This window comes from Schistocerca gregaria, chromosome 6 (genome assembly GCF_023897955.1).
Source record: "Schistocerca gregaria isolate iqSchGreg1 chromosome 6, iqSchGreg1.2, whole genome shotgun sequence".
Taxonomy (NCBI): Eukaryota; Metazoa; Arthropoda; class Insecta; order Orthoptera; family Acrididae; genus Schistocerca; species Schistocerca gregaria.
The window spans coordinates 555,219,622-555,234,791 of NC_064925.1; the positions used below are offsets into that span (position 1 = coordinate 555,219,622).

Here is a 15,170-nt window from a genome sequence, read left to right on the forward strand (position 1 = left end):
CGAATACACATAATACCACTAATCGTGAAGATGCAGCTGGAATGACTACCTTCTGTCAAGAGTAATGCTGGAATTAATGTCCTGACTCATGATCGAGGTGTCCTGAACATGTTAGCCTGGTGTGGAAAACACCGCCAGAACATAACTACTTGAAAAACACGCTCCACAGCCTGCGGATTAAACGCATCATTGGGTCTTTGGCGCACTCGACATCTTGAATTATTTGAAAAGGGATAAATCGTGATTCGCTGGGCTGCACTACATGCCTGCAGTCCACTATTGTCCCGCTTCTGGTTTACTGGTCAATTTTAGGTGCGTGGATTTATACGGCACTGTTAGCAATGGGCTTTTGTGAGGTATCCGTCTCCAGACGACCATGGCGTCCCAGTATACTCAGAATGTTAGCTCGGTAACTACTTGAGAACTGGCAGCAGCACATTCTGTCGGATTTGAAACCGATTAAACACTGAAAAGACATGACACTCTTCTCTGGCACCTGTCAGTTATGATGTTTCTACGATCACAGTTCCTTCACCGTGTTAGTTCGCTGCGAGCTCTAAACCAATCGCAGCAGGTGTGTGGGACCTTCAGCGTTGATACACCACCAAATTGGACAACTCCACTGCCCGCATCTCGTGGTCGTGCGGTAGTATTCTCGCTTCCTGCGCGCGATTCCCGGGTTCGATGGCCGGCGGGGTCAGGGATTTTCTCTGCCTCGTGATGACTGCGTGTTGTGTGTTGTCCTTAGATTACTTAGGTTTAAGTAGTTCTAAGTTCTAGGGGACTGAAGGCCATAGATGTTAAGTGCCATAGTGCTCAGAGCCATTTGAACCATTTGACCACTCCATCCACTGTATGGCCATGGGCACATCGAAACACTATAGCTCCTTTCGGACATAGTGGTACATGTTCAAATGGACCCATCCTACTGTGCTCATTCTACACCACAGACTTTTACATGCAAAGCACTTCACTGGCATATTGATGTAGATCAATATTCTGCAAACCACTCTAAAGTGAATGGCAGTTACTACTTCGTATTGTATCAGTTCCTAGGGCTTCCTCTGATTCCAGTCACGTATGGAGTTCGTGAAGAATCTGTGTCTGTATGAGCACTGAAGTGACTCTGTACTGTACGAGAGTGATGTGTAGTTGTACTATATTCCTAGATTCCTCCTCGCATCAGTTCTGCAGCATCCAGATAGTGTTCAAAAGTTGTTAATTGTAGGTAAATTATTTGGCGATGTTACAGCGACTATTTGTTTTTTATTTTCGTCCTGACCAATTGCGATCACGAAATAACTTTCACTCCTCTACTTTCTTCGTTGTTTTCTATTTTTCCAGTACTCGTTCATCTTCTCCCCATGTACGTAAACGTAGGCTTCTGCGGCCGATGTCACAGTCGGTAAAATTCTTCTGGGTTTGTGATCGCATTGTCAATTATAAAATTCCCACGTTTCGGCGACTATTGCCAAACGCCTTCCTCAGAGTGTATGCTACCTGCTGAATGGGCGCTAGTTTAATTACTTAAATACTATGGAGGAATGCTGTCTTTCGATATGAGGGTGACGAGAAAGGGTATCAGCCGTTATTTTATTGTTCTTGGCACTGCGTGTTGTCATTGGTGAAAATAGGCGTTTTCCATTGGAGTTTCCGTTATTGCTTTTCATTGGTGGACATCGGCGAGTAGAAAATTGAGAGGCGACTGCAGCGAAGCGCTGTTTACTGACTGACTAGTATCGGCTAGGGCGCGTCAATCTGTGTATACCCTCCGCCGCTGTGGCCCACCCTGCGCCTGTTACTTTGCGAGAGCTGTCCTTCCACGAAACTGTCACTGCTGGCAGCCAGCACACTTTGAGTCGGACCCGTCTTCACCATTCATGCTGTCAGGTCGCCTGGCTATTTCTATAGTCACTCCGATCTTCCTCCTCAAGCTAAACGGCTGTTTCGCCAGTACGCCGGCCTCCCGAATTTCGATCTTCATCCAGCAATGTTTCTGGTGTTCTGCCACCGCTGATTTGTTGTATTTTTTGAGACGGATAAACCTCTACAAGAAGAAGAGAAGTTCTGGGCTTTACGAAAGATACAATTGACAAGTTTCATGCCGCCGGAGTTCATGAAATCAATGCGAAAGTGGAGTGGCTTATGTAAACGAGACTGGACGTCCAATAAGTACAAGGTTATCTGCACACGAGAGATATATCCGTCTAAAAAAAAAAGAAACAAGTCACATGTGGCAGAACACCAGCAACAGTGCAGGATCAAGACTGAATTTCGAGAGGCCTGAAAACTGGCGAAACAGCTGTTTAGCTTGAGGAGGAAGATCAGAGAGGCTATTGAAATAGCCAAGCGACCCGACAACATGAGGACAGAAGGCTGCCAACTGTGACATCTTTGCGGAAGAACAGCACTCGCAAAGTAATAGGCGCAGGGTGGGCCACAACGGCGGAGGGTATGCACAGATTGACGCGCCCTAGCCGATACTGTCAGTTAGTAAACAGCGCTACGCCGCAGTCGGCGCTCAGCTTCCTAGTCGCCTATGGCCAACAATGGCAAGCAATAAAGGAAACAATGGAAAACGCCTGTTTCCGCCAGTGACAACACACAATGAAAAGACCAATAAAAGAACACCTAATACCCTTTCTCCTCATCCTCATATCCAATGACAGCACTCCTCCATAGTATATAATTAATTAAACTAGCGCCCATTCAGCAGTTATCAATACATCGTGATGAAGGTGTCATGCAATAGTCGCCGAAACGTAGGAATTTTATAATTTTATAATTGACAAACTCAGAAGAATTCTCCCCATCTAATCTTTTCCCTTCGTCAGTTTGTGTAGTTCCCAATGTTTTATTTGGTCTACAGAAAACCTTTTAAATTCATTATTTTTTCTTGGAAAGATTTATTATTTCTGATTCTTTGATGTCGTTTCCTTCTAGATCTTTCCTTGTTTCTCTAATTCATGCTATTGTCGATTTCCTCTTCCAGAAATACAGGGATATTTATTGACACGTCAGCTTGTCCTCGCTGATTCGGTAGAAGTGACCACTAAAGAACGATCTTCTTTTGGTCATTACTTGTGATATTTTCTCTATGTATTTGTAGATCTCTTCATTACCTCTCATATTCCAACCATCAGTAGTTTCTATTGCACCCATTACTTTTGTAGTTCGTCCTTCAGTTACCTCTGTTCTGTCTAACCTTTAGTTCAATGTTCAGCATTCACACCCATATAAACATTCTGGTATAGTGTTTTAGTTTTGTTTTTATAGATATTTATTTCTTGTTGAAAATATTCTTTGTCACTCTCTGCATATTTTTAACTCTTACGTCTACTGCAAATTTTTCTATTCCATTTTCTTGTATAGTATCTATAACAAATTTAAATTTACTTCCTCGCTCTGTACTACCTATTTGCGTTTCTGTGTGTATTAGTGCATATTTTTTGTTCATCATGAATTTAGCTTCTTTAGCTGAAATTTTAAGAATTCTAATCGCTGTTTCTTCCAGAAGAATTATTGGAATAACTACGGCCGTCAGTTTTTCTACAGTATTTGCGAAATCGCCTGAAAAAATAGGAAATTTACTTTAATTCCTAGAATCATTAGTTCGAATTTTTTATTCTTAGCTCCAAATTCGTGGTCCTCGTAATTTTTTTTCTAGAATGTAATTAAACAGTAAAGGCGACATACCTTCCCCTTCTCTAACACCAGTTTAAATTTCAATTGTTGAGATAAATCCCCCATAAATTTTACCTCAGATTTCGTCTTTATTACAGTTTCATACATTATGTTTGCTAATTTTGCTTTAACAACGTATGATGCGCTTATTTCATTAGTGGTACAAGTCCATTTCTGTTCATTCTGAGATAAAGTGTGCTAAAGTTAAATGAGCACGGAAAACTCTGCAGCTGAGATACCAGAAATATTCAAGTATATATATATATATTTGAATAATTAAGCGATTGAAACTAAACAAACATAATTCTTACAAGAGTGCTATTAGAGCCAAGTAAATAACAGAGAAAGATAAACTAACAAAAATAATCACGAGGCAATACTAATAACGGGTATTAATAATAAACCTCCATTGTATCAGTCTCTTATTACAAAAGCAGACAAAGGTAATACATTTGTTGCAATTAAAGAAGAGGATTATACTACTAAAATACTGGAATTTTTTGCTGACGGTTTCATAATTGAAGTGACTAAATATCATATCACAAAATAGCCGTCTACAGTTAAAAAACTAACGAAAAACTGTTCCTGTTCTCAGCCAATGGTAAATCACGACTGAAAATGATATACTTTGAACTGAAGTTAAGCTGCATGTATTTGGTTTACCAAAATGCCCTATAGTCAACAATATTCGTGTTTCTTCATACTGCTTAGTGAGATCTTGAAAAAATTCTCTATCTCTGAGAATCATTTTGGCATAAAGAACAGTTATAAATTGGCAATGAATACTTACAATGTAACCATTCCGACAGGTACCAGATTTCCCTCTCTAAATATTAAAAACCTATGCACATATATCCCAGTGCCAAAAACTATTAGTGTTGTTAAAACATAAAACTATGAACTAATTACGGCATAAAACACAATTATGGACTGGCAATGAATACTTACAGCGAAAGTATTCCAATGGATGCCAGATTTGCCCTACTAGGTACAAAACAACCTATGTACCAATATCACGATATCTGAAACTGATTGTATTATTAAAACATAAATTAGGAATTGTAAGGGAATTGCTGACTTTGTTGAAATCCAAGAAACAATTCAATGTCAATAGCTTTTCATTTGGTGACAGTCATTACACACAGAATGGTGGCCTATTCGTGGGGAGTTCTCCGTGATATACAAAAGTTATGTAGATGATACATCATTATTGTATGACACATGAGAAGAAGAACTGAGCTCCTTGACCACTGCTTTGAGTACTGTTCATCGAAACTCGGTTTTCACAGCAGAACACGAAACTCAAGGGACTACTATCTGTTTTAGACCTAACTACACTCCTGAAAATTTGAATAAGAACACCGTGAATTCATTGTCCCAGGAAGGGGAAACTTTATTGACACATTCCAGGGGTCAGATACATCACATGATCACACTGACAGAACCACAGGCACATAGACACAGGCAACAGAGCATGCACAATGACGGCACTAGTACAGTGTATATCCACCTTTCGCAGCAATGCAGGCTGCTATTCTCCCATGGAGACAATCGTAGAGATGCTGGATGTAGTCCTGTGGAACGGCTTGCCATGCCATTTCAACCTGGCGCCTCAGTTGGACCAGCGTTCGTGCTGGACGTGCAGACCGCGTGAGACGACTCTTCATCCAGTCCCAAACATGCTCAATGGGGGACAGATCCGGAGATCTTGCTGGCCAGGGTAGTTGACTTACACCTTCTAGAGCACGTTGTTTGGCACGGGATACATGCGGACGTGCATTGTCCTGTTGGAACAGCAAGTTCCCTTGCCGGTCTAGGAATGGTAGAACGATGGGTTCGATGACGGTTTGGATGTACCGTGCACTATTCAGTGTCCCCTCGACGATCACCAGAGGTGTACGGCCAGTGTAGGAGATCGCTCCCCACACCATGATGCCGGGTATTGGCCCTGTGTGCCTCGGTCGTATGCAGTAACTATTAATGATGATATTGATATGATGGTACAATTTTACCATGCTCAACGATCCGAATCTCAAATTTTTCGAAGTTAAGGCACACATTTCTTAAACTATTAATATTTCTGTTTATATTTAATCTCAAATATTTTATACGTAACGATTTTTATCTTGATTTTATAGTCTTTTGCTATCATTTTTCTACTTACTGATTAGGAAATATTAACCGGAATGAAAAGCAAATCCTTCAGGTAATGATTTTGTAATAGACCCTATCGCTTCAGTGCCTCCATATATACAATTTCTCATTATACTATTACATTTTTAGGCTTTGTGTTTCCTACTTTCTCTTTTTCACACTGTAATTTCTTAACTCTGATGATTGACCTTCTGGTTTCTTTTATGAATAATCAACAAACGTCCGCGTACTGGGAACAACATATTAACACGCTGCCGTCAGTAGAGTCCGTGGTATCTTACCGCTTCATCCTTGCCAGTACATATCTATAACCACAGGCTATTGCCAGAGCAATAAACGGCGGCCTCGTGGTAACTGTCTCGAAACAGCAGCCATTGAAAGTACCAGTCACTGTCACTAGGCAGTGATCGATTACCACTTGGCCTACAACAATGGCTCTTTCAATTTGAAATGCTTTTAGTTTACACAATTATTATCAATGAACTGATGTAGTTATTTGTAAAGTGCTATTCATGTAATGTTGTAGAAATTATTTTATATCTTCTTTCGTCTTATATTTATTCATTTCAAAATATCTTGCCTAAGTCGGCTGAGGCTGGTGTCATACGTCATAAGTGTACATTTTCCACTTAGTTTAACAAGTGACAGATTAGTTATCTCGCAGCTGTTCCGTACTCAGTCGGCTGCCATCATATAGGTAGATGCTACGTTATTTTAACTCATGTTGCTCCTTATCTTCTTCCAGTTTGGCGCACTATAGTAATTTCTTACATCGGTATTTAATTTAACAGGCTTTACGTCTTTATTGTGCATTAGATCTGAAGACGACGGGCATAAAAGCTGAAATCGATCATCAGTTTTAAATAAATGATTATTGCTATGTTAATTGTTTTATCAACTGATGTTCAAATATGCTGTGGTGCCGTCTGACGTACACGTTAAGCCAATAAACAAGCGTCCATAAACAAGCGGTTCTGGTACATTTCTCTCGTAACGATCGCAATAAATAACATGGAGTGTAACACAATACCTGCAGGATCATCAGACCTTGTCCCAATAGACTTCCTCCACTCAGGCTACATGAAAATCGATGTTTTCTTCCACCGCGTTCCCAGAGGAGGAGTCCAGCGTTCATAATGGTTATACGGTTTGGTTATTGGTTCGCATTTTGAGCATTTATTGTAACATTGATCAAAACAATGTGAGTCTGAGACAGATTAACAATTTTTGGTTCTCAGTCATATGCAACGACCACCTGAAAGTTCTATACTCACTCAGTTTATATTTCCGACATCTAGTTGCTTAACAAAGGAAGAAATTGCTTCCTTCATAAAATGTCTACCTAGGTGGCTATATGGTCAGTAGGCTGACTGCCTTGCGGCGGAGTTCCTTTCGATTCCCGGTACTGCCATGGATTTTTCGTTAGTTAGAAGACTGGAATAGGAACACGCTCATCGTTATGATGCCAACTGAGAAGCTGGTTGGCAGTGTAATGGCGGCACAACAGCTGGTAGAGCAGCGTGCTGATCGGAAGCCGTACCATACTGGGTTTCGATTACGACATTGCCTAAGGATGACAAGGCGGTCGGTAGACCCGATTCACCCATCTGTGCCCAGGGTGGCGGCGCTTGCCTTTCTGTCATCATACCTGTGAGGTAGGTCATGAATGTTTCAACTCATTCTATCACGCTGCTAAGCGACAATAGCGCTCATCTGGCGGAGCTACGGCAAACTTGTGCAAACTTTTCTGGTAGTGGTGATGTAACCTACCCCTCACTTATCGACCTTAATGGCAGTGGAAAATTAAACCGCGTGCACCTAATGGAAATTTGGAAAAAAATAATCGTCTTCGAAGTTAATCTGTCGGTAAAAAGGGAGGAAGTGTTACATGTTACATCTCAATCACAGGAAAAATGCATGAAATAGGTGGAAATTAATTTTGAAAAAGGGTAAAGTTAATAAAGAAAGTAAATGTGCGGCCGTCATGTTAACAATTAACTGGCGTTAATTAGATATTTGAGATTTGAAGAAGAAATTACGGTCGGAAGTCCTGTGGACAACTACTATAATAACTGAAAAAGGGAGGTTAATGTACATAGCACTAAAAGCGTGGCAAATGAAGGTTGACACGTGTTGTGTGAAAACTGAATGATTGTCAGAAGTAGTAAATTTCGCTAGTCTAACTACATTTAACAAAAGAATTAACAAAACCAGAAAATTGAAACTTAATTTAGTGACTGAAATTAACAGTGAACTCTGTTTCCGAAGCGCTACGAAATTCAGTAAAATAAGGTTAGTCTCAGGTTACCTCAACAATCATCTCAAAAGCAACTTGAATCTACGCAATTTAGAAATAAGAGATTAAACTTTGAATTCGAATTACATGAATTTGAACAATTAACAATAGTAGAATTTAGTATGTACCAAGTTGAGCTGAAGTCACAGGAAAGCTAAAATATGGTAACAAAACTCTCATTCTTAATTTCAGCTTGTGTAATCTAAATATTGTAGCCAGCTATGAGTACGTTAACTGAACTTTGAAATTAAGGCAGTGACATAAAATGATATTACTTTAATGCTGGCGTATGAATTTCAACGTCACTCGGGTTTATTCCAGAAAAGGAAGGGACCCAGCTTGGTAATGCAATTGGGACAGTTAGCAACTAAGGTTCATGCTAAGTTGCTGTATTTTAGTGAAGCAAATGGAACAATTAGAAAAGCTGAGGCCTGCCATACAGTTCAAAAACTTTACGTGCCTTCAGTCTTCCTCGATGGTTGATTGAAGGTTTGAAGTTGTCGATCGGGGAGTTGGCGACCGACAGTCACTTATTGTCAATCATCTCTGTTGCAGAAGCTGGATATTGGCGAAACGGGCTCTTGATGTTTGCCTGCTAATGTTTCCCGTCCGCGACACAGTGCCAGAAACTATCATAGCAAGTAGAGCGCAATTACATACTGCCAAACCCCGAAAGCGCGGAAACTTGCGGGAGCGTCACTCAACACACCTGCTCCGCCGCCCTACTCAAGCAAGATTCTGCTCTTCCCGCGCTCCACGCCGCAGTGTTAGCACTAGCCACAATCGTAAACACTTTGGTCCTCCACACGAACTATCGATGTAATCGTTCGATAGCATAGTTTTCCCTAGGGAACACCCAGAGTAAAAACACAAATAATATTTACAAAACAAACCAATAATACATCGACATAAAGGCATTAATATATATATATGTTGTTGTTGTTGTGGTTCTCAGTCCTGAGGCTGGTTTGATGGAGCTCTCCATGCTACTCTATCCTATGCAAGCTTCTTTATCTCCCAGTACCTACTCCAGCCTACATCCTTCTGAATCTGTTCAGTGTATTCATCTCTTGGTCTCCCTCTACGATTTTTACCCTCCACGCTGCCCTCCAGTACTAAATTGGTTATCCCTTGATGCCTCAGAACATGTCCTACCAACCGATCCCTCCTTCTAGTCAAGTTGTGCCACAAATTCCTCTTCTCCACAATTCTATTCAATACCTCCTCATTAGTTATGTGATCTACCCATCTAATCTTCAGCATTCTTCTGTAGCACGACATTTCGAAAGCTTCTATTCTCTTCTTGTGTAAACTATTTATCGTCCATGTTTCACTTCTATACATGACTACACTCCATACATATTCTTTCAGGATCGACTTCCTGACACTTAAACCAATACTCGATGTTAACAAATTTCTCTTCTTCAGAAAGGCTTTCTTTGGCATTTCCAGTCTACATTTTATATCCTCTCTATTTCGACCATCATCAGTTATTTTGTCCCCAAATAGCAAAACTCCTTTACTGCTTTAAGTGTTTTATTTCCTAATCTAATTTCCTCAGCATCACCCGACATAATTCAACTGCATTCCATTATCTTCGTTTTCGTTTTGTTGATGTTCATCTTATACCCTTCTTTAAACACACTGTCCATTCCGTTCAACTGCTCTTCCAAGTCCTTTGCTGTCTCTGACAGAATTACAATGTCATCGGCGAAACTCAAAGTTTTTACTTCTTTTCCATGGATTTTAATACCTAATCCGAACTTTTCTTTTGTTTCCTTTACTGCTTTCTCAATATACAGATTGAATAGCATCGGGGAGAGACTGCAACCCTGTCTCACTCCCTTCTCAACCACTGCTTCCCTTTCATGTCCTTCGACTCTTATAACTGCCATCTGCTTTCTGTACAAATTGTAAATAGCTTTCGCGTCCTATATTTTACGCCTGTCACCTTCAGAATTTGAAAGAGAGTATTCCAGTCAACATTGGCAAAAGCTTTTTCTAAGTCTACAATTGCAGGAAACGTAGGTTTGCCTTTCCTTAATCTTTTTTCTAAGATAAGTCGTAGGATCAGTATTGCCTCACGTGTTCCAACATTTGTACGGAATCCAAAGTGATCTTCCCCGATGTCAGCTTGCACCAGTTTTTTCCATTCGTCTGTAAAGAATTCGCGTTAGTATTTTGCATCTGTGACTTATTAAACTGATAATTCAGTCATTTTCACATCTGTCAATACCTGCTTTGTTTGGGACTGGAATTATTATATTCTTCTTGAAGTATGAGGGAATTTCGTCCGTCTCATACATCTTGCTCACCAGATGGTATAGTTTTGTCAGGACTGGGGCTCTCTCAAAGCTGTCAGTTGTCCTAACAGAAAGTTGTCTACTCCCGGAGCCTAGTTTCGAAGGTGTTTCAGTGGTCCATCAAATTCTTCAAGCAGTCTCATATCTCCCATTTCATCTTCATCTACATCCTCTTCCATTTCCGTAATATTGTCCTCAAGAATATCGCCCCTGTATAGACCCTCTATATACTCCTTCCACCTTTCTGCTTTCCCTTCTCTGCTTAGAATTGGGTTTCCATCTGAGCTCCTGATATTAATGCAAGTGGTTCCCTTTTCCCCAAAGATCTCTTTAATTTTCCTGTAGGCAGTATCTATCTTACATTTGTCCTCTAGCCATCACTTCTCAGCCATTTTGCACTTCCTACACTTCCTGTCTATCTCATTTTTGAGACGATTGTATTCCTTTTTGCGTGCTTCTCTTACTGCATTTTTGTATTTTCTCCTTTCATCAATTAAATTCAATATTTCTCCTGTTACCCAAAGTATTTCTAATAGCCCTCGTCTTTTTACCTACTGGAACCTCTTCTTCATTCACTATTTCATTCATCGTGTACTGTATTTCTAACCCCCATTTGTGCACAATTGTTCCCTTATGCTATCCCTGAAACTTTGTACAACCACTGGTTCTTTCAGAAATTGTAAAACAATTACAATATATAAAGACACCGAAATGTCATATCTTTAGGCAACAAAATAAGGAAAAAAATTTATAGTGCAGTAGATGGAAATAAGAGGTTATGCATTTCTAGCGTTACAGTGTTTCGTATTCTATAGCCATGCATTTATGTAACCTGTTGACTCGCACGTGCGCCCAGAACTTAGTGTCGTGTGGTTCTGCGCAGTGCCGCCCGACATCCTGATCGAGGAGACGAGCGGAGACCTGGCGGTGACGGAGGGCGACAACGCGACGCTGCGCTGCCGGGCGTCGGGACGCCCTGCGCCGCGCATCTCCTGGCGCCGGGAGGACGGCGAACACATTCTGCTGAGGCACGGCGCCCGGGACCTCTCCAGGGGTGAGTAGCGGGTGGCCGCCCTCGCAGGCTGTGGTTGGCTGCTGGCTGTTGGCTGGCGCGCAACACGGGGAGCCATTGTGCGCCAAGTGAAGCCGTTGTTCTTCACGGAAACCAGTGACGCACGCGATACGTGTGCCGTACACCCAAGTTAATCAGCTCGGAAAACTTCGAAAATTGGTAGGCGAAGAGAGGGACGGGCTGAGAACTATTCTCAGTATTCAGAATGAAATTTTTCACTCTGCAGCGGAGTGTGGGCTTCTGTGAAATTTCTTGGCAGGTTAAAACTGTGTCCCGGACCGAGACTCGAATTCGGGACCTTTGCTTTTCGCAGGCAAGTGCTCTACCACCTGAGCTACCCAAGCACGACTCACGCCCCGTCCTCACCGCTTTACTTCTGCCAGTACCTCGTCTCATACCTTTCGAACTTTACAGAAGCTCTTCCTCTAAACATGCAGAACTAGCACTCCTGAAAGAAAGGATATTGCGGAGACATGGCTTAGCCACAGCTGGGGGGATGTTTCCAGAATGCAGTGGGGTTTGCGCTGATGTGAAACTTCCTGGCAGATTAAAACTGTGTGCCCGACCGAGACTCGAACTCGGGACCTTTGCCTTTCACGGGTAAGTGCTCTATCATCTGAAGTGTCACATCAGCGCCCACTCCGGTGCAGAGAGAAAATCACATTCTGGAAACATCCCCCAGGCTGTGGCTAAGCCACGTCTCTGCAATATCCCTTCTTTCAGGAGTGCTAGTTCTGCAAGTTTAGCAGGAGAGCTTCTGTAAAGTTTGAAAGGTAGGAGACGAGGTAGTGGCAGAAGTAAAGGTTTGAGGACGGGGCGTGAGTCGTGCTTGGGTAGCTCAGATGGTAGAGAACTTGCCTACGAAAGGCAAAGGTCCCGAGTTCGAGTCTCGGTCCGGCACACAGTTTTAATCTGTCAGGAAGTTATTCTGTTTCATAGTGAAATTATTTGAGTCGTTAATTCACGTGTTATTCGTCTTCAACTGTTTTCAGTGCTAAACGTTTCGATAATCCAGCTGGACTATTCTACAGGGGTTCAGTGTACTCTGCCCACCTATCCGCTCTCTCTTCTGCTTTAACAGTGGTATTCCCATTTCACTCTCAATGTTACCACCATTCCTTCCACTTTCACCATGAGCTGTTTTGACTTTTTTATACGTCAGTTCAGTTCATCCGACAATCATTTCCTTTGACATTTCTTCACACTTTTCAACTAGGCGTTTCGCTTTACTTTCCCTGCACTTCCTGTTTACTTCTTTCCCAAGTGATTTGTATATGTGTATAAACGTTTGCACTTCCTTCTTTCGTTGATCAACCGAAGTATTATTTCTGTCACCCATCGTTTCTTTGCAGTTTCCTTCTTTGTATCTATGTTGTTCTTTCCTTTAGTGTGACTTCCGTTTTTAGATATGTTCATTCTTCTTCAACAACACTGCTTACTGAGTTATTTCCTATCATAGAATCACTGCGTTACTTAGTACTTCCATATCCCACTTATTTGCGCACTGATTCTTGCTCACTAGTCTGCTAAACTTCAGCCAACTCTTCATCACTACTAGATTTGCACCAGCGTGCGGCTTACCATACAAAATCTAATTTCAGAATGTCTCCTTGTCCTTGATGTAATTCAACTGAAATCTTACCATATATCCCTTCGTTCTCAGAGCTCATCCCTCCTGTTGTGATCATTGAACAGAGTATTCGCTATTACTAGCTGAAATTCGTTGCAGAACTCAATTGGTATTTCTCCCTAGTATCAAGCCCATATACTCCCTTAACCCTTTTTCCCACCGCTTTCCCTTTAGCGACATTCCAATCCCCCATGACTATTACACTTTCATCTTCTTTTATGTACTGTATTACCCGTTCAGTATCCTCATATACTTTCTCTGTCTCTTTATCTTTGGCTTGCGACGACGGCATGTGTACATAAACTATCGTTTTCGGTATTGGTTTGGTACTGATGAGAACAACCATATCACTGAACTGTTCACAGTAACGCACTCTCTGACCTACCTTCATATTCACAACGAATCCTACCCCAGTTATAGCATTTTCAGCTGCTGTTGACATTACCCTATAATCATTTCGCTTCACAGGTCTTACGACTTCCGTTTTAAGTTTCTCTAGCTTCCCTACCACGTTGAAACTTCTGACATTCAACACCCCGATTCGTAGAACGTTCATACTCTCTTTGCTTATTTAATATTTTTCTCTTGCTCACCTCCTCATTGGAGTCCCCTCCTGGAAATCCAAATGGGGCTTGGTTAGGAGTCTTTTGTCAATGGAGAGGTCATCATGATACTTTTTCAATTACAGGCAGGATTTCCTGAATCATTAATGCAGTGGTTTCCATTGCATTCTGCATCCTCATGCTGTTAATCATTGCTGATTCTTCCGCCTTGGGCTAGAGAGTGCCTGGATGCTCTGTCTGCTCTTCGGTACTTTTTGATAAGGCCGTTGCCAGAATAAATGAGACTTCTTATGTCTAAAATCTTGGGCCACCTTTGCTGAAGATTTTCACTCAAAATTTAAGCAGTGGAGAGGTCCGAAACTGGAACCGAGGCAATTTTCTTTATTATCAACATAATATTCTGCCCTATGCAACGAGCGACATTAAAGGGATACCGATTCTATGTCGTAGGTGCTAGTGGAGAACCAGTCGCGCTCTCCGTGTACCTGAGGCGTTGCTACCATCACAGTCTTCTCTCTAACAAATATTAAAAATCACCTAACTTTGACAGCCTGTTCAGTTCCCGGCCGGGTTTGGTATTTTCTCCGCTCAGGAACTGCGTGTTACATTGTCCTCATCGTCATTTCGTCTTCATCACCGGCGCGCAAGACGCCCTGTGTGGCGTCAAATGAAATACGAGGGTTGTCCAGAAAGTAAGTTCCAGTCGGAAGCGAAATGGAAACCACATTGAAAACCAGAAACATTTTATTTGCAACTGTTTGTACACCTTCCACCTACTTCTCTACATAGTCGCAGCTCCTACTTCGAGTGTTGTCGTACATCTACATCTACATGACTACTCTGAAATTCACATTTAAGTGCTTGGCAGAGGGTTCATCGAACCACAATCATACTATCTCTCTACGATTCCACTCCCGAACAACGCGCGGGAAAAATGAACACCTAAACCTTTCTGTTCGAGCTCTGATTTCCCTTATTTTATTTTGATCATTCCTACCTATGTAGGTTGGGATCAACAAGAGAGAGTTGGTGACTGAAATTTCGTAAATGGATCTCGCCGCGACGAAAAACGTCGTTGCTTTAATGACTTCCATCCCAACTTCCGTATCATACCTGCCACACTGTCCCCCTATTACGTGATAATACAAAACGAGCTGCCCCTTTTTGCACCCTTTCGATGTCCTCCGTTAATCCCACCTTGCAGTGTGCGACCGAGAATTAGCGGGAAGAGGGAACATCTCGACAGTTTTGTTATGTGAACTGCATGACACAGGGGAAATCTCTAACCAGGCGCTCATACCTGGTGGCATACGCTATTCCCTACGCCTATTTATGTGCTCACTGTTCACTCAAAACTAAAAAGAGCGATGCGACACGATGGACGGGTATACTAGAGACACTGGCCAACACATCTGTGCAAAGCTTTACCGGATTTTACCAGTGCTATCCATTTCGCGACTGATCGAAA

At 41.8% G+C, this 15,170-nt stretch overlaps 1 protein-coding gene across 1 annotated transcript in view; it reads left to right on the plus strand.

Annotated features, from left to right (window-relative positions):
- Positions 1 to 15,170, plus strand: part of LOC126278188 (lachesin-like) — a 656,873-nt gene that overhangs the window by 378,645 nt on the left and 263,058 nt on the right. The window contains exon 4 of the mRNA XM_049978103.1: positions 11,321 to 11,491. Within this exon, the coding sequence (XP_049834060.1) occupies positions 11,321 to 11,491 (171 nt within the window). The remainder of the gene's footprint in view (positions 1 to 11,320; positions 11,492 to 15,170) is intronic.